The 27134-nt window shown below is 36.4% G+C and overlaps 2 protein-coding genes across 2 annotated transcripts in view; both read left to right on the top strand.

The window, feature by feature from the left end:
* MCTP2 (multiple C2 and transmembrane domain containing 2) overlaps positions 1–27134 on the top strand; it is a 646489-nt gene that overhangs the window by 191915 nt on the left and 427440 nt on the right.
* Positions 23171–27134, top strand: part of LOC309867506 (myocyte-specific enhancer factor 2A-like) — a gene marked incomplete at its 5' end in the record, with an annotated part of 98664 nt that continues 94700 nt past the window's right edge. Inside the window, 1 exon segment of the mRNA XM_082736423.1 lies at positions 23171–23224. Within this exon segment, the coding sequence (XP_082592549.1) occupies positions 23171–23224 (54 nt within the window).

Raw genomic sequence — 27134 nt, 5'->3', positions numbered from 1 at the left:
ACAGGCAAATGTTGGCCAAAGCAGAGTCCAACTTCCAGCTTTTCCCAAGTGGCCCTTTTACTCCTGCTCCTCCACCAGCTGCCCACAGAGGCCCAGAAGTGTCAGAGAACCCCTGGATCATCAGCACCCCCAGGAAGGAGAAGAGCCAGGACTTGAGCGCCCAGGCAGCTGGGCCACACCACCAGAGCCCCCTGAGGATTTGACTGAGCTCACCGCAGGCCGGTCCTGAATTCCCACAACCACAGCATAACATCTGCATGTGTTTTCTGTCTTTAAAGTTATTTTGACTTATCTCTTTTTAGTTTAGGTATTATTTAGATAGATAGTTAGATAGTTATTTAATTGATAGTACAATTGCTTTTATTCAAGTAGATTTAGCATTATAGTTTTCAGATAGTATTTTTCCATTAAAGTTTCATTTCCTATAATTCTTACAGTTGCATTATTTTCACCAGACCCTCTAGAACTAGAAAATATTAAGTTAAAGATTTCAGTTAAAGATCTCCAGTTACTTTAACAATTATCAAAATTTGGCATGCATACAAACATTTAAAATAATCAACATTTTTTTAAGAACGTTTTTCTATGGCATGAACATTTTTGTGTGCTGTTTTCATACACATAAGCTTGTATGAGACATCTGCACAAGTCAATTAATATGTATCTGAACAAATTTTGACTTGAAAAACTGGGGAAAAGAAAACCCTAAAACAACAATTTCCTATTCCAACTTCATAAAATTTTGATTATCTTAGCAGAGTTTAGTTACAATTTTTTCTCCCTTTGTTAACATTTAAAACTTTTTTCCTTTTCTTTAAGTTATTGTTTGCTAAATGTTTTGACATTTCTCAATTTATGTAGCAAAAATAAAAGTTTTTCAGAGATCCAAGCAAACAGACCTCCCCATTGCAGTTTACAAGGCACTTTTAGTCAGTTTGGCGGTCACAGAGAGTAATAGAACAGTAAAGAAAGCTGCCAATTTTTAAAACAATTTTAAAGAGAGTAAGAAATGATGTTCACACAATTTGTATAATATGCAAAATATACCTAGCTCGTATATACACAAAAGGAGAATTGCCCAATGTATCAGATAGATGCTTGCCCTCTTGTTTCTTGGAGCTGTGGAAGCAGAAAGCAAGGCAAAAAGCAGAGGGAGACTCCCAGATGCTAACAACAGGGGGAGCTGTTCCCACTCTTGGGCCTGCCTGGAGGGAGGAGGGGGAACGTGGTGCCATCAGGGCCCTAGGGAAGGCAGATTTAGTTCCAGGCCACCGCAATAATGCAAATGTCACCATAAAGCACATAATTCATTAATTAATATTTTTTATGGAAATCAAATAAAAAAGCCTTGTTTAAAAAATATTTTTTGTTATTATTTCATTTATTTATTTGAGGGAGAGAGTGAGAGTGAGAGAGAGCATGAGAGGGGAGAAGAACAGAGGGAGAGGCGGACTGCTCGTGGATCGGGGAGCCCCATGTGGGACTCGATCCCAGGACTCTGGGGTCATGACCCGAGCTGAAGGCCGTTGCTTTGCCAACGGAGTCCCCCAGGCACCCAAATTAAAAAATATTTTCTTGCTGAAAACTGCTAACCGTCATCTGTGCATTTAGCAAGCTGTAATCTTAGCTGGGAGGAGGGTCTCGTTTCACTATTGATGCACATTGATCAGGGTGGTGGTTGATAGAAAACTGTCACAATTTCTTCAAAGACGACGACTACCAAGGTTGCCGCATCAGCCTACCCTTCCTGTCACGAAGACTTCTGGTAGCGGGCAGGGCTGTGGAGGGACGTGAACAAATTGGAGCGCAGATGGTTGGGAATGTGAAACAGTGCAACTGCTGTGGAACATGGTGCGAAGTTTCCTCCAAAAATTAAAAAATACTCTATGATCCAGTAATCCCACTTCTGTATTGCGGAAAACTGAAATCAGGATCTGAACGGGGTTTCTGCATTTCTAGGTTTATAGGGCACTATTCCCAGGAGCCCATGGATGGATGGATGGGCTGAGAGAATGTGGTGTGAATGAGTAAAGAAAATGTAATATTATTCTTTAAAAAGAAGGAAATTCTGTCACACGTTACATATGAATGAAACTTAAGGATATTGCGTTCCACAAAATAAGCCAGTCTCACATACACACACAGACACCAGATTTTCTGAGTCCCCTTATATGAGATCTCTAAAATGGTTGAAAATAATATAAAATAGGGACAGCTGGGTGGCTCAGTAGGTTAAAGCCTCTGCCTTCAGCTCAGGTCATGATCCCAGAGTCCTGGGATCGAGCCCCACTCTGGGCTTTCTGCTCGGCGGGGAGCCTGCTTCCTCCTCTCTGCCTACTTGTGATCTCTGTCTGTCAAATAAATGAATAAAATCTTAAAATAATAATAAAAATAAAATAAAAAATAAAGCAGTCAAATTTCTACAAACAGAAATTGGAACCATGGCTCCCAGGGCTGAGGGGTGGAAGGAACGGGGTTGTTCTTCCCTGTGCATAGAGTTTCAGATTTGCAAGATTAAAATTTCTAGCAACCCTTGCACAATTATGTGAATTTAGTTAGTAATACAAAACAGCAAACTCAAACTCGCATGAGAACAAATGTGTCCTTTCTATCCCCCCAGAATCAAATCAGAAGTTAGGGAGTTAGCCAATGAGGAGGAAGCTGGTGTCTTATTTTCCTATTATTCTATGATGTTTGGGTGCCCTGATTATATACCTCTGGAGAATATCCTAGATATAACCTCAAGATAGAGATTAATCCAAAGGCGCCTGGGTGGCTCAGTGCCTGAGGAATCCAGTTCTTGCTTTGGGTTCAGGTGATGATCTCAGGGTCTGGTATTGAGCCCTGCATCTGAGCTTGTCCCTCGCACTCCTCCTCCCCCACGTACGCGCTCTCTTTCTCTCTCAAATAAATAAATAAATAAATAAATAAATAAATAAATAAATAAAATCTTTTTAAAAAGAGATGATTCTACCTAGAGAACATTTCTCAGGTAGTTCTTCCTATCTCAAATGAAGCTGGTGATTAAACCCAGTCATATCACTCCTCTCTTTTTTTTTTTTTAACAGAGAAAGCAGCAAGCGGGAGGAACAAAGGAACAACAGGCAGAGAAAGAGGAAGAAACAGCCTTCCTAGTGAGCAAGGAGTCCTATGTGGGGCTCCATCCTAGGACCCTGGAATCATGACTTGAGCCTAAGACAGACACTTAACTGATTGAACCACCTAGGAGCCCCGTCCTCCTGGAATCTCAAAACACTTCCCCATTTTGTAATCCAGACAGGTTTACCAGCAAAACAGGTTGTACCAGGCCATGCTGGGGGTCCTGAAGACTGTTAACGTTCAGTCATTACAAAATGAAATTAATATTTGAGCAAATATGCACCATTTATTGTGTTTATAGACTTATTTTTGGTTATTGCCTGTTTAATTTTCCCCTTAATCAGAATTGATTTTAAAAGCTGTTTGCATATACAAACCTCTTTTCTTTCACACTGCATTATACTCAGGGCAGAGGTATCCAGTGAAATTTGGTAAGTTCAAACATAAAGTAGAAATTTTCTTCATAATTAGGTTGAGGTTTTTTTTTTTTTTTATCAACGCTTGAGGAGATGCTTAGAATTTTAGGCCCTTAAGACTTAATACAGGGAATGTTAATACCCTGTCAGGAGCACTTTGTTTCATTTTGCTTTCTAATTTGTTGGCATTCACTGATTAAGCACATAATTAACAAGCTAGTATAACAGGAGAAGGCATTAGGGAGTGGTTTTTCTTGGGTCATTCAGGTCTTCAGTTATCATCAGCAATTGTATTAAGTGTTATCTATTTGCTTTGTAAAATGTAGTTGAGATATTTGAAAAGAGGAGTTTGAATCAGTCATTTCATTTAACCCTTCTTGTTAATATGGAAAATTGGAAGTTGTAGTAACTTGTTTCACTATATAAACTGTGATATTTGACATTCAACTATTATTGGAATGATAGTGTCTACACTGTTTTTATTTGTTTCAGATTACTTCTTTACAAGATGTATCCATGTGATTTTGTGATATTGTCTTGTGTAATTTCTGCTCTGGTAATTATCCTATAGAAACTTAAAACTTATTTTAAGAATAAGTTTGAGAAGTTGTCAGTGTTTATCATTTTTGTTCACAGCAAGCACTCACCTGTTGTCATGGTATCTCATGACATGAGTGGCTCGGTCACTCAGTGGTTTGCCATCTGCCTTTGGTTCAGGGCTCAGGTCATGTTCTCAGAGTCCTGGGATTGAGCTCCAGCAGAGTTGGGCTCCCTGCTCAGCAAGGAGTCTGCTTCGTCCTCTCCTTCTTCCTCTCCCCCTGCTCGTACTCGCTCTCTCTCTCACAAATAAATATATAAAACCTTAAAAAAAAAAAAGTGAGCTGAACTGTGGTTGTGCATAACTGTTAAAAGCATGCCCGGGTTAGACAACTTGACTGACTTTGCTATGTGACCTTGGTAGGTACCTTCTTAGTCTGTCAGTTTCCTTTTGAGGATAATAATGAGATTATTGTTGGCTTGCCTTTGTTGCTGTTCCTAACTGCATCTAAAGCAGTTAGGATATTGGTTAGCATATGATAAATACTGCTGTTGCAGTTGCTGTTATTGTCATCATCTCATTAAGTCTTTCTCAAATCTTAATCCCATATGATAGTACTTACTTCCTTGCTTTCTCTCTCTCTCTCTCACTCTCTTTTTTTTTTTATTAAGGACTTCATATAACTGCTGTATATTACATATTCCTCATTCATTCTGTGATGTAGGCTTCCCCAACTAGAATGCAAGCTCCATGAGATCAGTCGTAGAGATGTAGAGATTTTTCACTAGAACAAGAAAGGTGTCTGGAGTATATTGGATACTCAGTAAATATTTTCTGAATGAACTATATTGAATTCTATTCCAAATACTAACTAGATATTGGGGATATAAAAATGCATGAAGTTCTTTCTCTAAAAAAAACATAAAGTATAGAATAGAAGAGGCTCATACTTAAACAAAACTCAGTATGATTTTACTCCCCCCCACCTCCCAGAAGTGATTGTGATGGTAAGAGTATTCCTGAGGTTGCTGTCACAGAAGGTGCCGTTAAACTGGGGAAGATTAAGAGATGGGGGCACACTGTTTTCTAGCAGAGGTGAAAATTTGAGCGGAATTACAGAGCTTGAAGTCCAGGTTAACAACAATGTAGGCTGATTAGAAATGGAGGGACTGGGTGACTCAGTTGGGTGTCTGACTGGATTTGGCTCAGGTCATGATCTCAGGGTTCTGCAGTTGGTTCCATGCTTGGTATGGAGCCTGCTTAGGAGTCTCTGTCTCCCTTTCCCTTTGCTAAACCCCTCTCCCCAACCTGCTTGCTTATATGAATGCAAGCCGCTCCCTCTCAAAAAAAAAAAAAAAAAGGTAGAGTGTCTAGCTAGGAGGTTGGTGGGGATCACGGAATCAGATTTGGGAGTAATAGCAATTGGAGATGCAGGTTGTCTAGCCCTTGCCTGGACAGAAGCAATGAGATTTGGAGATTTAATATATGAAATTTAATGATAACTGGATGTAGCACTAACATTTTCGTTCAGGTTTTATTTTAAAGGTAAGAGTATGTTTCATTATAGAACATTATAAAAGAATTTGATTTTTTAAAATATTTCCTTTTAGAAATTGAGAACTATGTACAAAACACAAATTTCCAATAACAATTCATTATTTATTTATTTTTAAAGATTGTGTTTATTTGTCAGAGAAAGAGTGAGAGAGTAGAGACCATAAGAGTGTGCATATCAGCTGGGGAAATAGCACACATAGGGAAAAGTAGGCTGGCTCCCTGCTGAGCAAGGAGCTGGATATGGGACTCAATCCTAGGATCCTAGAATCATGATCTGAGCCCAAGGCAGCGGCTTAACCCACTGAGCCACCCAGGCGCCCTAAAATTGGCTTTTTAAAGCAAGCTCTTTTTAACCTTGCCAAAAAAAGCTTATTTGTGTGTCTATATGTCTTAAAAGTTCAGGCTTTTAATATTTAATTTATTAATACAAAAAGAATATTTGGCAATTTGTATTTTTTCCCCTCTAGAGAAGGGGTTGATTTGAAATGGAAATAAAATTATAGTATCACAGTAATTAATATTGCCGAATCAGATTCTAAAGACTGGTATTTCTTTTCATGGAGAAATTACCATTTTTATTTGATGTAGCAGATTTACTTGGGAGGTGGTAGAGTCATCCAGTCATGCATTTCTAAATTATTGGATGAACAACACCATAATTGGTCCTGGCCCATCTGGGTGAGCAAGGTGGGGACTGAGGGAAGGGGCTTTTACCATCTTTCCTTTATACCTAAAGGCCTTACTGTTATTCAAAGAACTGGATTATTCTTTATGTACTGATCCTTGGTTAGTATTCACCAGTGTTCCTTTTTTAAATATGAATTATTGACATCAGTTTTATGTTCACTTTGGCAATCTTATGTTCATTATTTTCATTTCATTATTACCTTTAAAAGACAGTGAAAGCTACAAGCATACATGTATTTGAATACAAACATATTTTACGGCAACGCAGATCACTGACCCTCTGACAATTTTCTTTTATAAATGAGAACATAATATAGTGAATACTTCCAATTATTTTAGCAAAGCGCACATTCAGTAGGCTGTGTGTACAAGGTAAATAGAAAGCATATCATTGGATCTAGAGTGTAGGAAAATGGGACCTAGGAAACCCAATTTGTGAATCTAGTGAGTTATCGAACATTACTGAACATCTAAATAATACTTAACTGAAAAAATAGGTTAGTGACATTAGAAATTCCCCATTGGCTAACATTATGTTTTTATTAGGCAAATACCACAAATGACTTAAATATTTATTTTCCTATTTTTCAGCAAGTATTTTTGGAGCTATCTGCCGGGCATAGTGTTGGAATGTATAATGTATAATGACAAAACATATTTAGTTCAATTTTGGAGTTAAGAACACTTACCCATCTCATTTTTTTTTTTTCCTATAGCAATTGCATTTTGTGAAAAAGGAGCAAAGAATTTTCTGCGAGGATCATATGAAGTGCACTTTCTTGCTGATATATCATTTCTAGTAAGATATTTTTCATTATGTTATGAAGTAAATAAACACAATGGAAATGATTTCCTTTCTTAAAATCAGACGGTCTTTTTAGCTTGAATAGTAGTCTTTTTGGAGTTCATTTTGTGGCTTAATGTAGATTAATTAAGGGAATTTATACTGTCCATTTGAAGCGCATTCTGTTGTACTCTGACAGTTTTTCATATATTTAGCAATACCGCTGAGATAATCCTAACTTTTTCATTGTTCTCACTTCATCTTCCATATCATTTAGCCTTATTTAAAAAAAGAAAAAAAAACCTGAAGTAGTCCATATTTTCTGTGACAATAAATAGAAGAAAGTGTGGATTTGAGGACATGAGTTAGATATAAGCTGAGAAAGATGTTCAAATGAAAGATGAAGTGTACAAATATTTCCTGAAAATATCTTAGGAAGGGTCAAAGAAAAAAGTTAAGCAGAGTTAAGAGATTTTTTAAAAATGTCAGCTTAACATTTGTAACTTGAATTTGCCTCCTTAAATCATAGGTGCATATTTGCAAAGCTTCTGAGTAGGGTGTTTGACTTACAAATTTACAGTGGTCTAGGTTCATGGTTCCAGATTGTAAGATGTATAGTGCTCTTCGAACGTTTTCATGGGGGCGCCCCCGTGGCTCAGTGGGTTAAAGCCTCTGCCTTTGGCTCAGGTCATGATCTCAGGGTCCTGGGATCGAGCCCCACATGGGGCTCTCTGCTCAGCAGGGAGCCTGCTTCCCGCCCCCGCCTCCCCCGCTCTCTCTGCCTGCCTTTCTGCCTACTTGCGATCTCTATCAAATAAAAAAAAATGTTTTCGTGACTGAAACTTTATCTGAATTCCTCCTGTATTCAAAATGGAAAAGAAGTTAGTTACATTAATACCAGAGCATATTGAAATAATAAAATTTTGAAAAATGTTAGTAGGGGATAGCTTTTGATGTGTTTTAACATTAACATTTTCAATAGATATTAGACCTCATTGATGTGCCTGATGATTATCTCAGTAAGAAAAGGGAGTGGAACTTGACATTTTTTGTACTTGTTTTAAGAACAGTTTTATTTAATATAAAATGTAAAATTTAGGGGGTATTAAGTGGTATTCAAACCTTATGACTTATAAAATGAATCCTTTGTTAAAGTACTTTATTGTGATACCAGTTTCCTTTTAAAAATTTTTTACTTTTAAATTTTTATTTTATTTTTTTGAGAGAGAGAGGGATGGGGAGTGGTAGAGAGGAGGGAGGGAGGGGAGGGGGAAGGCCAGAGGTAGAGGGAGAGAGAGAATCTTAAGTAGGTTCCATGCCCAGTGCAGAGCCCAATGTGGGGCACTATCTCACAACCTTGAGATCATGATCTGAGCTGAATAAGAGTCAGACACTTAACAGAATGAGCCAGTCAGGCACCCCATGATACCAGTTTCTTATGTTTCTATATTTTTCTTTTAAAACTTTGACAGAGGAAGCGTCCATTTTATGATATCTTTCAGTTTGGGGAAGTAGGAGAAGAGGCATAATTTTTTCAATTGAAGCCAAGTATCCTACAGGCCAGAACTTGTATACACACAGGCAGGATGGGAAAAATAGAGTCAAATTCCTATTTTTATTTTTTAATTTTCTAAATATTTTATTTATTTATTTGACAGGCAGAGATCACAAGTAGGCAGAGAGGCAAACAAAGAGGGGGGAAGCGGGCTCCCCACTGAGCAGAAAGCCTGATGCAGGGCTCTATCCCAAGACCCCATCGTGACCTGGGCCAAAGGCAGAGGCTTTAACCCACTGAATTTAAGAAGATAAATGTGTGTAAGGTGCAATACAAGGTTTCTAAGATAAATTGGTGATTTCTAAGATAAACTGGAAATTACAGGATTCTGTTGTTTTCCAAGCACCTGGATTGAAGTTTGCTAAAGAAAAATGTATAGATTAAAATGGGTCCTGGAACAGTATTCACTCAGCAGTTCCCCTTCTTTTTGTTGATGAATATTTAAAGAAAAGGGAAGAATTCAGAGTATCTACTAAGCTTAAGCAAAAGAATTTAAACTATGTAGAAACTACGTATGTAATATATGTATTATATACTCTTATGTTTTAGTTTGCTTTTTTTTTTATGGTATAACCGTAGATACCAATTGGACATTTAATTTTTGAAAATTAATTATAAGAGAATATTTTCCGTTGAAGTTTTTCTCCTGATTTCTAGTGTATGTACAAAAAAAGGTATTAATATGTTTCAAAGAAAGTAAATATGTGAAATAGCATGAATGCAGTAAATACTCATTTTTTTATGATCATAAATACTAATATCATGCTTGGAAATACATTTGTTAGTAGTAATAATGATTCACTCTCCCGCAAATATTTACAATTGTGTAGCATTTTGTTCTAGCCCCATGTGGTACATATAATATGTATAATTTCAATTTTTCTCATAAAAAGTTAGTTTTAGAAATTGTGAGATACTGAAGGTTATGCAGCTCAAACAGTGAAATGTTTGTGGCTAGGATCCACCTTTCTTACTCAAATAGTAATGGATCTTCTCAGTCAGATAGGGCTTTGAAATTCTAAGCAAGTTGTGAAGAAGGAGTAATTGGAAATGGCGCAAAATGCTAAAGCAGAAGGAAGATTTCAGCGGTGTTTAAAGTTCATGATTTTTGGTCTTCAGGATTTGTCTTTCTTCTTTAATTTAAAGGCAGCCATTGTGGTGTTGTTTATAGGAACTTTCTTCCTTTTCTACTACTTCAAAGTAGAATGCATTTTTTCAAGGGAAGCTGAAAGATTTCTTTTTGGAAAATATTTAAAAAATTCTTTTTCTTTAGAGGTGCCTGGGTGGCTCAGTTGGTTAAGTATCTGCCTTCAACTCGGGTCTTGATCCCAGAGTCCCTGGCTCAAGCCCCACATCGGGCTCCCTGCTCAGTGGGGAGTCTCTCCCTCTCTCTGTCCAGACTCAGACTCACCCTCTCTTGCTCTCTTTCTTTCAAATAAGTCGATAAAATCTTAAAAGTCTTTTTATTCTTTACTGTTGACCACATTGTTTAAAAACCTCATGTCTAGGTGATAGTTCTGGGGTATTCATTTGCAACAGTAATATATATTGTGTTCCTTAGGACTTTGGTGCTGATTTCATTTTATGTTATCCCAAATGAGCACAGTGTTTCCCACAACATTAATAATTATATGCTCAAGATTCCCAAAGGCATATTTTTAGCTCTAATCTCTGAGTCTTGTGCCTAGGTTCCTGTTTGACATTTTCAATTGTATGATCCATGACCATCTCAGGTTTAATATGTCCCAAATTGAATTAAGTCCCCTCCTCCTCCTCCTCCTCCTACTCTTCCTCCTCCTTCTTCTCCTTCTTTCCTTCCTTCCTTCCTTCCTCCTTCTTCCTTCTTCTTTCCTCTAACAATTTATTTATTTGAGAGAGAATGTGCCTGCCAACACAAGCTGGGTCAGGAACAGAGGGAGAGAATCTTCACGTGGACTCCCTGCTGAGCACGGAGCTCAACAGAGGCTCAATCCTAGGACCCTGAGATCCAGACCTGAGCTGAAATCAAGAGCCAGTGCTTAACTAACTGAACCACCCAGGTGTCCTCTAAGTTCCCTTCTTTTAAAGCAGTAATGAATCATTCAAGATTTTCTCTTGTTAAGTACTTGTTTATTTGTTTAAAAAGCTCAGTTGTTGATTGTACACAGTTACTTCTACTACAAAGGTACTTTTTACTAAAAAGTTAGTACTTTTTACTAAAAGTTTTTGAAAAACATTAAGAATTGATTTACCAGGATCATCAGAATGAGATGTTCTGATGAACTCAGAGATTGATGTTTATTTAATAAGAGCTAACCTTAGAAAGTAAAGTTCACCATGTGTTTAAAGTTCATGCTCTTAAAATATTTAGTTACTTAAGCAACAGAGTTCTTTAAAACAGTAAACAAAATTGATTTGAAAAGACTGAAATTCTGTGATCAGTATTAGTATGATTTTGAGTGTTAGACGATGTTATTTCTCTTTCCCTTTTTTTTTTTTTTTTTAAATTAAGTGAACTGTACCCCCCTTCGTGGGGATTGAACTCATAACCTGAGATCTAGAGTCACAAGCTCTACTGACTGAACCACAGGTGCCCTGGTATTTCTTAAATTAAGACAGCAGAACCCATATTGGAAGTCTTTCTAAAAATGTGGTTTCTGATTTTATGAAAATGACCCACTAAAAAGAATTTCAGTTAACTGAGAGTTCAGTTTAAACTGATTTTTGACTTTAATGTTGCCTGAACACAGATATAGGCCTTGGAGTTAGTGAGATTCCTTCCCCTCCCCGGAAGGATAAGATATATTACTTTGCGGGGAAAATGCCATCTGTGTTTGCTAAAGATGACTATTAGTCTCAAAGGTTAGTTTTAAATGTTTCCATTTCTTACAATTCCTTTAGTTTTATCATATAGAATTAGCACTCCGTTGACCGAATATGTTAGTGGTTAGCTTCATTTAATAAAATCATAATCCTGCAGTTGTTTTAAAGGTGTGTACATACTTTTGTTTAGCATTTATATTTTTTGAAAGTGTGGTAGAATGTATATAACACAGTATTTATCATTTTAATCATTTTTAAATGTATAGTATGGTGGTATTAAGCAAACTTCTATCGCTGTGCAATAATCACCACCATCTCCAGAACTTTTTCATCATCCCATTTTAAAACTGTGCACTCATTAAGCAATAATTTTCCATTTGTCCCTCTCTGTCATCGCTGGGAACTATTTTACTTTCTCTATGAATTTTGACTACTCTTTGTACCTTATATAAATGGAATTATCTAATAGGTGTCTTTTTTGACCTCTTTCTTTTATCATATATTTTTAAGGTTTATTCGTGTTATAACAAATGTTAGGATTTTTTTTTTTTATAACCGTTTTATCAGTGAAGGTATCTCTTTTTTTTTAAGGTTTTATTTGTTGATTGATGGGGCGCCTGGGTGGCTCAGTGGGTTAAGCCTCTGCTTTCGGTGCGGGTCATGATCCCAGGGTCCTGGGATCGAGCCCCACATCGGGCTCTCTGCTGGACAGGAAGCCTGCTTCCTCCTCTCTGCCTGCCTCTCTGCCTACTTGTGATCTCTCTGTGTCAAATAAATAAATAAAATCTTTTAAAAAAAAGATTTTATTTGTTGATTGAGAAGAGCACATGTGTGCATGCACTCATGAGTGGTGCAGGGGTCAGAGGGAGGGGGAAGCAGGCTGTCCACTGAGCAGGAGGCCTGACAGGACACTGAGATCACACCCTGAGCTGAAGGGAGATGCTTAACTGGCAGAGTTACTCAGGTACCCTAAGAGATAGGATTTTCTGTAAAGCTGAAAAATACTCTACTGTATGTAGATAACACGTTTTGTTTTTCTGTTCATCTGCCAATGACATTGGGATTTTTCTACCTTTTAAGTGTGGATAACGCTCCTATGAACATAGATGTACAAAAATATTATTCAAGTCCCTGCTTACGGTTCTCTTGTATATAGACCTAGAAGTGGAATTTTTGGATCAAATGATTATTTGCTGTTTAATCTTTTGAGTAACCAGCATAAAGTACCATTCACAGTACCATTCACAGCAACAGTACCATTTTACATTCCCCCAAGCAACGCACAAGGTTTCACATTTACCCCCATTCACAATATGACTTTTTTTTTTTGGTTTTCGTTGGTTTTAAGGATAGTTGTCCAAATTGTGTGAAGTGGTATGTCATTGTGGTTTTGATTTGCATTTGCCTAATGATTAGTGATGTTGAGTATCATTTCACGTGCTTATTGACCATTTGTATATCATCTTTGGAGAAATGTCTATTCAAGTCCTCTGCCTATTTTTGGTTTTGAGTTTTAGGGATTCTTTATATATTGTGGATATTAATCTCAGATAATATGACATAGAATTATTTTCTTCTATTTGGTGGGTTGCTCATTTACTCTGTTGATAGTGTCCATGGACACTTTTTGACATTTGGCCATGTATTCCTGGATTTGTCTGTGCTCTTTCTTCTGTTCCATTGATCTATGTGTCTGTCTTTATGCCAATGCCATATTGTATTGATTACTATAGTTTTATAGAAAATTTCAACATTAGGGAGTGTGTGTCCTCCAAATTTGTTCTTTTTCAAAATTGTTTTGGATATTTGGAGACCTTTGAGATTCAATATTAATTTAGGGTGGCTTTTCAAAATTTGGGATCTTGATAGGGATTGCATTGAATTTGTGGTTCACTTTGGGTAATATCTGTATGTTAACAACAATAAGTCTTACAGTCTGTGAACATAGGGTGTCTTTTTATTTATTCTGTATTCTTTAGTTTCTTTTATCAGTGTTGTTGAGTTTTCAGTGTGCAAGTTTTTCACATTGACTAAGGTAATTCCTGAATATTTAAAAAAAATCTGATGCTATTGTAGAGGCACCTAAGGTGGCTCAAGTCAGTTAAGCCAAATTTTGGCTTTGGCTCTTGCATCCTGATTTTGGCTCAGATTATGATCCTGAGATTGAGCCCCACATTGGGCTCTGTGCTGTGCGGGGAGCATGCTTGAGGATTCTCTTCCTTTCCCTCTGTTTCTCCCCACTCTTGCACGCACACACGCTCTCTAAAATATTAAAAAAAATTTTTTTGATGCTATGGCAAATGGAATTATTTTCTTCTTTCAAACTGTTTATTGTTAGTGTAGAAATGCAACTGATTTTATTGTGTTCATTTGTATCCTACTACTTTGATGAACTTATTAGTTCAACAGGTTTTTGTGGAATCTTTTTAGTGGATTCTATGTATAAGATCACATCATCTGCAAACAGAGGTACTTACACTTTTTCCTTTCCAGTTTGGATACCTTTTATTCATTTTTCTTGCTTAATTGCTTTGACTAGAACTTCCCCTGTTGAATTTATGGGGCAAAATCAGTCATTCCTGTCTTATTCCTGATCTTAGAGGAAAAGCTTTTAGTCTTTCACCACTTGAACGTGGTGTGAGCGGTGGGGTTTTCCTATATGATTTTTATTTTGTTGAGGTAGTTTCCTTCTATTTCTAGTTGATTTTGTTTATCATAAAAGAATATTGTACTTTGTCACATGCTGCTTTTGCATCAATTTAGAGGGTCATGTGTTTTTTTCCTTCATTCTCTTAATGTGGTTTATCACATTGATTAATTTTATTAGTGTGTTAAATCATCCTTACATTTCCAGGAATAAGTCCCACTTTGTCATGGTGTACAGTCCTTTCAACATGCAAAACACACAACAGGCAAAATCACACCATCTCAATTACTATTCATTTTATAATAAGTCTATTAAATAACTGTATGAGTCTTTTCTTCAAGGTAGTTTTGACTCTTCTTTATATTCGCAAATGGATTTTAAAATAATCTTGTTAGTTTCTGCATGTAATAAAAGGAAATCTGGTATTTTGATTAGGATGGCATTGAATCTCTAGATTAATTTGGGGGAGAATTGACATCTTTATGAAATTGAAACATCTCAGAATCTGCAAAGATGGATTTTTCTTTTAGTATATTTTAAATTTCAGGATCAAGGCATTTTTGTTTTCTGTGTTTTGTTTTGGATAACTGAGATAATAGCATCTTTCATTTAATGTTTTGCCCGTGGGAGTGCTTGCTTCAGTATAGAAGAAAATTTTGACTTTGAAGGAAAGAAAGGAGGAATTGCTGTAGCCAAGACCTAAATAGGAAAGAAGGCATGTATAGTCGGACAGATGCTGATGGATTGATAGATATGATGGCAGGAACTTGAGGAGATTCTCTTCTGATTACTGTTTTTTCCATAAGTAGAATAGGTAGCAAAGTCATCGACTGAAAGTGAGGATGAGTGATGAGTGTTAGAGTGTTAGAATAGGGCATCAAATAATCAAGCACATAACTGGGAAATGGAAAATTACTGAACTTAAGGAAAGATTAATTAGCCTGGTGAGTATGGTTGTTTATTCTCAGCCTATTCAGCTACATGGAAGTAAGCAGGTAGTCAAGAGCGGGTTCTTTCCCAGGAAATGACTGGAGGGAGGAGAGAAGAGGGAGAGCAAGAGCCGAGGGAGTGAGGGTGCATGAGAATTTAATTAGATAAAGAGACATAAACTGGCTGAGGAACAGTGAAAAGGTGGTAGGTATAATTAAATTATAGCACCTAATGGGATCTAAAGAGTGTTAAAATTATGTTACTACAGCATTTGAGCCAGAAATATGGGAAGTAGTAGTTAAAAAGAGTTATACTTATGAGTTTAGTTTGATATAATTTGCTTTCAGATTTTTGTTGGTTATTCGTATTAATCTTCATGTGGTAAATGCAGCACATGTTATAAAAAACAAGTTCATATTTTTTAATCCAAAACCTTTGGGGACAGATATTTGTTTTATTTTCAGCCCCTCTATTATTTTTTCCAGGAACTTGCCAGTTTTATTATTCCCTCCAAAGAACTAACTTTTAGTTTTGTTGATCTCTGTTGTATATTTTTTATTTCATTATGGTATGCTCTTTTATTTCTTCATCTGTAGTGTCTTGGGTTTAATTTGTTCTTTTTATAACACTTTCAGATGGTTGCTAAGAACATTGGTTTTTGGCCTTTCCTCCATATATGTGTTCTAAAGCTATAAATTTCCCTCTTAAGCATGGTGTTACCTGCATCCCATAACTTTTGATGTTATGTGAATTGTATAGTGTTCAATTCTTTTCTGATTGTGGCTGTGATTTCTTCTTTGACCCATGAGTTGATTAGAAGTTTATTGCTTAATTTCACTCTATAAGCATTTCTAATCATATTGTTGTTACTTCATAGCTTAATTCATTGGAGGTCAGAGAAACATGTCTGTCCTTTGGAATTTGTTAGCAGTTTATGATCCAGCATGTGGTCACTTTTGGCAAATGTTTTTATTCACTTACAAGGAATGTGTCTTCTGCTCTTGTTAGGCATACTGTACTGTATGTCAGGCTGGTAATTGTAAAATTCAAATCTTTTTGTTTCTTCTAATCTATTCCTTGTTTTGGTGTGCTTGTTCCATTAGTTTCTGAGAAAGCTTTGTTAAAATCAACTTGCTAGATTTGTCGTCTTACTTACTAGTTCCCTTGGTACTGACTGAAGTTTATTTGGAGAAAGTATGTTTTTGGGGTGCCTTGGTGGCTCAGTCGTTAAGTGTCTGACTCTTGATTTTTGCTCAGGTCATGATGTCAGGGTGGTGAGATTGAGCCCGACATCAGGCTCTGTGCTCAGCAGGGTCTGGTTGAGATTCCTTCTGCCTCTGCCTTCTCCCAACCCTGCTTTCTCTCTCAAATAAATTTTGAAAACAAAAGTGTTTTTCCATCTGCACAGTTCAGTACAATATTTTAACAAACTGATATGTGGGCAAAGTCACAAATTAAATTTCAAATCAATTTGTAGAACATTAGAATCACAGGTAGACATTTTTGAGTCATGTTCTGTCAACAGAGGGAATGTGCATCTCTGTTGCTACTGGCAAAAAGAAAGAGGTTTCCATATTATAAGCCTTTGAGCTGTTATCTGCTGTATGTGTATGTCTTGCATAAATTTCTAATTGCTGTTGTATTTGTCCCTTAATTTTGCTTAGCTTTGTAGAAAGCACAAAAAGTGTTTAACACAGAAAGTGTTAAATCATGGAAAAGGAAATAAAGCCAGTGAGAAAGCTATAGCATCTGAAGTCATGTAGTATTTTACATCCTAACCATGGTAATTTTCTATTATAAATGGACATTTTCTGTATTTCAGTTAAGTATTAAAAGAGAAACGATTGGGGATTATGAGTTTATATGTAATATAATTTTTCCTATTTAAAAACATGGAAAATAAAGTCCTAGTTAGGATTTTGTACAGGATATCTGATTTTAAGGAACAGATTCCTGACTTTAAGTGTTACTAGGTATATTCAGATTTAGAATTGCTAGCTCTTTCCAGTGAATTGAGCTTTTACTGTGTCCTGGAATTGAGTCCTACATCGGGCTCCCTGCTTCGTGGGAAGCATGCTTCTCTCTCTCCCACTCCCCCTGCTTGTGTTCCTCTCTCACCGTGTCTCTCTCCCTCTGTCAAATAAATAAATAAAATCTTCAAAAAAAATAAAAAAATGTACTGTGATAAAGTATAGCTACAGATCTTTATTTTTGATTTGTGTTCTACACAGTGTGTTCTCCATGCTTTTACTTCCATTCTATCTCATATTTAAGATGTACTTTTGTAGTCATCAGATCTTTTTTTAATACAATTCAGGTATTAATTCATTTTCCCCTTCCATTAGCTTGTTAGCTTTCTGTACTTTTACTGCTCTTACATGCATCTTTGACTCAAGTCCAAAAAGTAAAAAAGTACTCTTTTTATTTCCCATTAAATGAAAGGGTTTTAGAACACCTTAACTTTATTTACTCCTGTACTGTACTGTTGTTGTGTATTATTAATATTTTAAATTCTACAGTGTATTATTATCTTCTTTAGTCTATTTACTCAGAGTTACATATTTACCCTCTTCCTTATTCTTATTTGTTTGTTTATGTACGTACTTTTTGGTGCAATATCCAAGCTGTGTCTGGTATCCTTTTTTCTTTCATTCTTCTTTTTTTATTTAAAATTTTTTATTTTTTTTATAAACATATCATATATTTTTATCCCCAGGGGTACAGGTCTGTGAATCGCCAGGTTTACACACTTCACAGCACTCATCAAAGCACATACCCTCCCCAATGTCTATAACCTCACCTTCCTTCTCCCACTCCCCCTCTCCCTAGCAACCCTCAGTTTGTTTTGTGAGATTAAGAATCACTTATGGTTTGTCTCCCTCCCAGTCCCATCTTGTTTCATTTTTTTCTTCTCCGACCCCCTTAACCCCCCATGTTGCATCTCCACTTCCTCATATCAGGGAGACCGTATGATAGTTGTCTTTCTCCGCTTGACTTATTTTGCTAAGCATGATACCCTCTAGTTCCATCCACGTCGTTGCAAGTGGCAAGATTTCATTTCTTTTGATGGCTGCATAGTATTCCATTGTGTATATATACCACATCTTCTTTATCCATTCATCTATTGATGGACATTTAGGTTCTTTCCATAGTTTGGCTATTATAGACATTGCTGCTATAAACATTCGGGTGCACGTGCCCCTTTGGATCACTAGGTTTGTATTTTTAGGGTAAATACCCAGTAGAGCTATTGCTGGGTCATAGGGTAGTTCTATTTTCAACATTTTGAGGAACCCCCATGTTGTTTTCCAGAGTGGTTGCACCAGCTTGCATTCCGACCAACAGTGTAGGAGGGTTTCCCCTTTCTCCGCATCCTCTCCAGCATCTGTCATTTCCTGACTTGTTAATATTAGCCATCCTGACTGGTGTGAGGTGATATCTCATTGTGGTTTTGATTTGTATTTCCCTGATGCCGAGTGATATGGAGCACTTTTTCATGTGTCTGTTGGCCATCTGGATGTCTTCTTTGCAGAAATGTTCCATGCTCCTGGATTGGAAGAATAAATATTGTGAAAATGTCTATTCTACCTAAAGCAATCTACACATTTAATGCAATTCCTATCAAAGTACCATCCATCTTTTTCAAAGAAATGGAACAAAGAATCCTATAATTTACATGGAACAAGAAAAGACCTCCAATACACAAAGGAATATTGAAAAAGAAAGCTAGAGTTGGTGGCATCACAATTCCGGACTTCAAACTCTATTACAACGCTGTCATCATCAAGACAGCATGGTACTGGCACAAAAACACACACACATAGATCAATGGAATAGAATAGAAAGCCCAGAAATAGACCCTCAACTCTATGGTCAACTATTCTTTGACAGAGCAGGAAAGAATGTCCAATGGAAAAAAGACAGCCTCTTCAATAAATGGTGTTAGGAAAATTGGACAGCCACATGCATAAAAATGAAATTGGACCATTTCCTTACACCACACACGAAAATAGACTCCAAATAGACGAAGGACCTCAATGTGAGAAAGGAATCCATCAAAATCCTTGAGGAGAACACAGGCAGCAACCTCTTGGACCTCAGCCGCAGCAACATCTTTCATTGCCATAGGCAAGGGAAGCAAGGGCAAAAATGAACTATTGGGATTTTTGTCAAGATCCAAAGCTTTTATACAGCAAAGGAAACAGTTAACAAAACCAAAAGACAACTGACAGAATGGGAGAAGATATTTGCAAATGACATATCAGATAAAGGGCTAGTGTCCAAAATCTATAAAGAACTTAGCAAACTCAACACCCTAAGAACAAATAATCCAATCAAGAAATGGGCAGAAGACATGAACCGACATTTCTGCAAAGAAAACATCCTTTTTTCTTTCTACTTGAAGAAGTCCCTTCATTGTTTTTGGTGTTAAATTCTTTGTTTCTATTTGATTACAGATGTCTGTGTTTTGCCCCCCCCCCACCCCCTTCAGGAGTATTACTTGCCAGATAGACTATTCTAGTTTGGCATTTCTCCCACTCTTGGCACTTTGAGAATATCATTCCATGTCTTCTGACTTCCATTACTACTGTGAAAAAGTCCACTGTAAATCTTTCCTTTTTTGACTACTTTTAAGATCTCTCTGTCTGTGGCTGTGTCTCTTTGCGTGAGTCTCTCTCCATCCACCCTTTTTACTTTGATATGTTTTTTGTTGTGGTTTTCTTTGGATTTGTTTTGCTTGGGAGTTTGTAGATCTGGGTTCTGTGGCATGATGTCACTGGTAAGTTTTTAAAAAGTTTTCAACTATATGTCTTTAAACATTTCTCTCTTTTCTTTCAAGGACTGCAGTTACATGTATTTTGGATCCATGTGTCATAAGTTTTTCACACTCTTTTCTGTATTTCCCAATTTATGTCTTTTTGGGCATCAGTATGAGTATTTTCCTCTTTCTTAGCTTCTGGATCATTGATTGTTCAGCTGTATTCTAACCTATTATGATTTATTTTTTTATTTTCTGTTTTCAGAATTGTATTTTTCAGTTGTTTTCCATACTTTTAGCATTATCTGCTAATAGTCGTTATTAATTCTTTGAACACATTCACATATTTTAAAGTTCTTTTCTGATAACACCATTACTTGGATCTACTATAGGTCTGATTTCTTGCCATTTTAAAATCTTAGTTTTCAAGTCAGGTCTTGACTGGTTATTTTTCATTTTTAGACATTTTATATAATAATGATAAGATCATTTAAATTTCTAGATGATATTAACTTTTGCTGGTAAGATATACTTTTGCTAAAATCTTTACAGGAGTTTTTATTGGCCTGCAGCTAGGCTAATGACACTAGGTAGCCCAGATTCCTTAACCTAATCAGGGATTGAGATGATATGAAGCTATACTTTCCTCCTTGTTGGTCTGGTCTATTTCTAATTTACGTATATACCTAGGGTATAGGCTTTTGGATTCCCTCCCTACTCCCGGTGTGTTTACTGGGGCTGGGCTATTCCTTGGCAGACCTTGCATCTATTTTTGTGTCCTACTGAAGATCTGTTGAAAGCTCTGTTTAGCTTCTCAGCCTCTCAGCCAACGTTGTTGGGTCTAAAAATAAACACACACACACACACACACACACACACACACACACTCTCTCTCTCTCTTATTTATTTGAGAAAAAGTGAGAGAGAGAGCAAGAGTGGAGAGGAAGAGGGAGAAGCAGACTCCCTGCTGAGCAGGGAACCTGACATGGGGCTCAGGCAATATTTTAAGAATCTACTAATGACTAGGGGGAGAATTAATCTGAAGTGCGTTCTCATCCGTTTCTTCCAGATCTCAGCCCTTCAATTCTGTCTTGGAAGTTCTCCAGTGGTTTTGAACAGATTACTTTTCTTGTTGTTTTCTCATTATTAGAAGGTTGGTTTGGGGCTCCTGGGTGACTTAGTCAGTTAAGCATCTGACTTACTTTTGGCTCAGGTTGTGATCTCATTGTTTGTGGGATTGAGCACTCTGTCAGGCTTCGCGCTCAGGTCGGAGTCTCCTTGAAGATTTTCTACCTCTGTCCCCTCACCCCCCACCATTTGTGCTTGCTTATGTTCTCTCACCCTCCGTCTGAAATAAATAAATCTTAAGAGAGAAGGTTGAAGTAACCTATTCAACTATTGTCAAAAGCAAAATGCTTAGATATGGTCTAATAGAATTCAGAATTTTTCAGATTCTAAAAGAGAGTGCAGTACATACACCTTAGAGGCATTAGAGGCATTAGAATTGAAATGCACGAACATTTATCTTGTCTACTACAGTTCAAATTTTTATAATGGGAATTGAATGCAGTGTGATCTGTAAAGGAACATGATTTGAATAAACTGACTTTTATTGGTTTATATTGCAGTCTCATGAGGAAGCAAAAACATTCTACAGCACAGTTGTTTGTTTGGTTCCCACCAGTCGACTAGCCATCCTTCAGTTTTTCTAATGTTTCCTGCTTCCGTGCACATGGTATTCTCTCTGCTTAGAATGTATACCTTCATACTCAGGTTTGAGGCACATTCCAAAGGAAGCCTTACCTAACTTGTGAATTTAGGTCAAATAAACTAACATCCTAATTTTAATTTCTGGACTCATTTATATGGTAGTTTGATTAATGTCTGTTTTCCCCTCTAAACTATGAACTCAGTGAGATCAGAAATCATGCCTTTTTTCTTTTTAAATATTTTACTCTATGTGCCTACTTCAGTGTTTGGAAGTAGAATACTTTTGCAAGTTGGTGATCAGTTAATAGGTTATCAATTGTTAATAGATGTTCAGTTAATGTTTGTATGAATGAAGAAATGAAAGAATACAAGGGAAGATACATAAGACATGCCATGCTTATAGTTATGATGGTAGTGTTAAGAAATGAAAAATTACTGCTTTTGAGCAAAAGCCAGATTTAATCAAACATGGATTTGCACAGTACTTTTAAAGTTTTATGGCTGTATATGCACAATATTAGAAATACTTGAATAAAATTCCCCTGGGAATTTATTATTGTATTTTAGTATTTGTCTTTTATTCCCTTATAAATATTTTATTATGTAAGTTTTGAAAACACTAGGTCTTTGACACAACTGTCATTCGGAACATGACAGATGATATCATTGCCAGTCATTGAATTACAGGGATAAATGGAATAATTAAAAAAAAAAAATCCTGTTCTTGAAGGATTCATGCTCTCAGGAATACGGACTTAGAATTTATTATACAAATAGCCACAGAGTATAAGGTGCTATGGTTTACTCTATCCGGGGGAACTGAATCTTGATAAATTAGGAGAATTTTATTAAATGGCTAAAAGGAACAATATTTCATTTAATAAGTGGACATTATTATGAAATCATATGGTGCCTTTATGGATTGACAGTAATTTGGGTGGTAGCGAGGGCAGTTTGCAAGAATCATTTGTAAGGGCAGATTGGGGCTACCCAGATTATTAGTTCATCCTTTGACATGGAGGACATCAGAAACTTTCCAAGGATATTTCCAAGGATATTTTCCAAGCAGAGAAATTCTGGAGCCAGAGTCCCTGAGTTCATATTCCAAGCCCTGCCCTTTACTGTGTGTGTTACCTTGAACATATTTATTTAGGATCTCTCTGCCTCAGTATCCTTATTTATAAAATGGTGACGATAATTAAACCAAAAAGATGCTGTTTGGATTGAATGAGTTAAGATATATCAGGTACATGGAAAAATTCTTGGCACATAGAAAAATCCCAATAAGTATTGGCTCTTGTTACTTTTACTATATGCATTGAGAAAAACTCAAAGCTTATTTTCAGCCAGAGCTAGAGGCACAAAAAGATTCAAGGGATTTCTTAGGGGTGATGTTAACAAAGCTTCAAGTTAACTACTAATATGTAACCAGGAATTTCAACCAATATGTGCCTATGTGCAGCGTAGAGGTAAGTTTGAAATTTGTATAACACTTCCATGATTTACAAACTTATAGAACTTAAATTTTCTAATTTGTGTTTTCTTTTAGATCTTCTAGAAAATTTCAGCTGTAGCCATTGCACCAGAAGCTGAAATAATAGAAACTGTGTACGATGCATTAGGGTATTGAAGAAAATACATTTTGAATTAAATGTTTGGAATATAAGGAAGGAAAGGTGATTGAAAATGGGGCGGAAGAAAATTCAAATCACACGCATAATGGATGAGAGGAATCGACAGGTAAATGAGAATTTTAACTTATTTATTCTTGATGTAAATATTTTTTTTTAAAGAGGAGCATAGGATAGAATGGTTGAGTTTTTCTTAAATTTAATTCCAAGTCTATTTTTGTTTTCAAACTAAATAAAAAATTTAAACACTTTTAGCTTGTCATCATGTGCTTTAAAGAAACGTTTTCTTATTGCAAAAATCATAGATGTTGGTTCTAGAAAATATAGGGGAAAAGAAGAGATCACTGTAGTCCTACCGTTACTGTCCATTGTGTAGATTTATTGTAATATACTTAGTCTTTTGTTCATTTGATCATGTTTGTTTTTAATAGGTTAATTATTATTATAAATTATCACCTCTATTTTCATAATTAGGGAATACCTAAGTTAACTATGGTTATCAGTGAATGTGCTTTAGTCACTTAAATTTTCTGGTTAACCAACAAATAAAGAGAATTTTTTTATAACTCATATTATCACAAATATTCCCAGAACAGTCATTATATTGATCTCAGTTTTAATTGATAAAATATATTGAACTTAATTTTTAGCACCAGTGTCAATAAACCCTTATAAGTTCAAGATAATTATGGTACTGATATATGAAGACCAGAAATTGTAAGAGTTTAGAGCAGGTATTGGCAAACTGTGGTTCATGGGCAAGCTGGCTCATTTGACAAACAAATCATTGTTAGAAAACTGCCATGTGCATTTGTTTACATATTGTCTGTGCCTGATTTCACATTGTAACAGCACAATTGAGTAGTTGCCCATAGGCCTAAAATCTTTACTCCTGGCCTTTTAAGAAGTTTGCCATGCTCTTGGTTTACAGGAAAGAAGGAAAAATAGTTTCATAGAATATTGTAAATAATCTAGTATTCACAGCATATGCAGGAGGGGTAGATTCTGCTCTGGAAAGTTTACCTCTCAGGAGAAGTTTCCAGAAAAGCTGGTTTCTGGAAGCTTACGAGGAACAGAACAGCACTAAAGATAAAATCTGCCGAGTCTGAGTAGTAATTCATCTGGTAATATGGATATAATTGGAGACAAAACTCAGCTGAATAGCTGATAGAGAAGTTAGTGGAAGTGATTAGAGTTGTCACTGGACCTAAATGATGAGAACTCCTGATTCATCTCATGAAAATTCTTCTGATAAAATGTAGGGCTCACACAGTATGATTCTTTATGAAGGTTGATAAAACAGGGGAGAGTGAGAAAATAACTATTCCATCATGATTCTAAGCAAGCTTGCAAGTAAATGTCCCTTCATAAATCTGAGGACTATGTCACATAGAGGGAACATGGGGGACCTGCTTCATGAACACATGCAATATTAATGTAAAATAGGGTTTATTCGGGGAATAACATAAAAGCAGAGAACTGGCAAAGGGCGTAACATTCCCTGAACTCTCATTATCCCATAGAGAGTCATGTTTAAATTCAGCATAGATACACTGGATCTACCAGTGGAAAAGACATCCCAACTTTAGAGAGAAAAAGGAGCTAGGCATATGTAAGTGACTGTGTAATGGAGCTTTTTAAGCTAAGGAAATGATATTATTAAAAGATGAAGCTTGCCACTATACTCAGCAACTAGAATTAGCCTGAATTAATAATTAATATGCTGAGTTTACCTAAGTCATTTTCTTACTAAGCTGCCAGATGGGGCAAGGGTAAGGGTGTCTGAATTTCTTCTCAGGAGATTTTGGCAAAGAATGCAGAAACCATACTGTGGAGGTAGTTAGACAATTTGGTTTTCAGGTTTGATTAGGCACAGACGTAATTTGTCATTTTTAACTTGTGGATTTTGAGTTAAAAGTTTCATTATTCTTGCATTAAAATGGGGGAAAAAGTTTTCTGTGCTGAAGAGAATATGTGTCACTTATTCATCCAAATTTGAATATTTACCATATCAGAGAGAGACTGTGAAGCACTGGAGAATCATTCAAAACATATAGCCTACAGAAGAAATTTAACTATGTGGCAAATAGATGCTAAGTTTAGGTGCTGGGAGGGTTTATGGAAGGAACTACCAACCTCTGGGGTTGTTTAGCGAGCAGTACTGAAGGAGGTAAAAGCGAATAGAGTTTTTAATGATGGATTTTTGGAGCTACTAAGATAAAATCACACTTCAAGTCATTAGAAGAGTGAGTTAAGACTCTTGGGGTTGACACTACCATGCACTTAAGAGCTGCTTCACCTCACTTCAATTCTACTTGGAAGCTTTCACTTGACTTCCATTTGGGAGCTTCTAGTGAAACCTTGTGTTGGTCCTTCTTGGCATAATGTATTTCTATTTAGAAAGTAAATTTTGTATTAAAGTATAACATAAAAGAAAAGCACACAAATCCTAAGTGTGGCTAAGAGAGTTATTGCAAAAAGTACATGGCCACGTAACCAGCATATCCCAGTGCACCACCCCAGAAACTCTCTGTCTTGTCTCCCAGGCATTATCTCCCTGCCCCAGGGAAGGAAAATCATTAACTGAACTTTCTAACACATAGGTTAATTACCCCTGGTTTTGAATTTATGTGAAAAGCATGTGTTCGTTTGGGCAACATTATGTTTGTGAAATTAATGTTAGTGTTGCATGTGGGTATATATGTAGATGTATTTTATAAATCTACATATTCATATATGTTTTCATTGATGTATGATATCCCATTGAGTGGATAGAACACAATGTGTACACTTATTTTTTCTACTGTAAATAGAATTTTGGGTTGTTTTCTACTTTGAGACTATTATAAAGAGTGCTATTTTGAATACTCCCGTGTGTGTCTTTGGTACCTATGAATGCTTGGGTATATGCCGAGGGGTACAGTTGCTAAGTCAGAGAATATACCTGTGATAGCTTTAATAACAATAGTTTTCTAAAGTGGTTCTACTGATTTATAATTTTTGCTCTGCTAACAGGGTGTGAAAGTTCCAGCTGCTCAGCTGCTCTAAATATTCACCATTACTAGTTTTTATCCCTTTCATTTTAGCTGTTCTGGTGGGTGAGCAAAAGTATCATTTTAATTTTAAGTTTCTGTGATGTTTGATGAAGTTGATCACCTTTTCATATCTTTCCTGGCCCTTTAGATACCTTCTTTTATGACTTACCTGTTAAGTCGTACCTCACTACCTTTTCTTAGGCAGTCTCCTTGACTGCTTTTTTCTTAGTAATTATTAGTATACATTCTGTATATAATATATTCTGAGTGTTTTGTTCATTGTGTGCATTTCAAATAACTTCCCTCATATCATGGCTTGCCTTTTCACTTTTTCAATCCTTTTTTTTTTTTTAATGTTGTCCAGTTTCTCTTCTTTTTTTTTTTTTTTTCCTTTATGGCTATTGCTCTGTGTTTTGTTGGAGAAATACTTACCTATCATAAGTCCATAAAGATTTTTTTTATGCTTTCTTCTGCTTTTTACCTTTCATGTTTTAGATCTGTTATCCATTTTGAATTGAGTTTTGTGTATGGTTTGAGGTGTTGGGTTAAGATTTGTTTTCCTGATAAATACTCAGTTCACCCAGTACAGTTTGTTATAAGAACCATCCTTCCTCCATTGCATGACAGGGGTTGCCTTTGCTGTGAATCAAGGAATCATACACATGTGGGGCTGTTTCTGAACTCCGTTTTGTTCCATTTGTGTATTTTATATCCTTGCTCAATTCTGTACTATTTTAATTACTGTAGTTTAATATTTGGTAGTAGAAATTCTCTACCATGGTATTCTGCATGACTGAGTGGTTGTTCTTGTCATTTTTCTTTCCAAGTGAAACCAAGTGTCAATATTCACTTAAGAGATGGGCGCTGGGGTGGCTCAGTGGGTTAGGCCGCTGCCTTCGGCTCAGGTCATGATCTCAGGGTCCTGGGATCGAGTCCCGCATCGGGCTCTCTGCTCAGCAGGAAGCCTGCTTCCTTCTCTCTCTC

The sequence above is a fragment of the Mustela nivalis genome (genome assembly GCF_964662115.1).
Source record: "Mustela nivalis genome assembly, chromosome: 6".
In the NCBI taxonomy this organism is placed as follows: domain Eukaryota; kingdom Metazoa; phylum Chordata; class Mammalia; order Carnivora; family Mustelidae; genus Mustela; species Mustela nivalis.
This window is presented reverse-complemented; position numbering and strand designations above follow the sequence as displayed.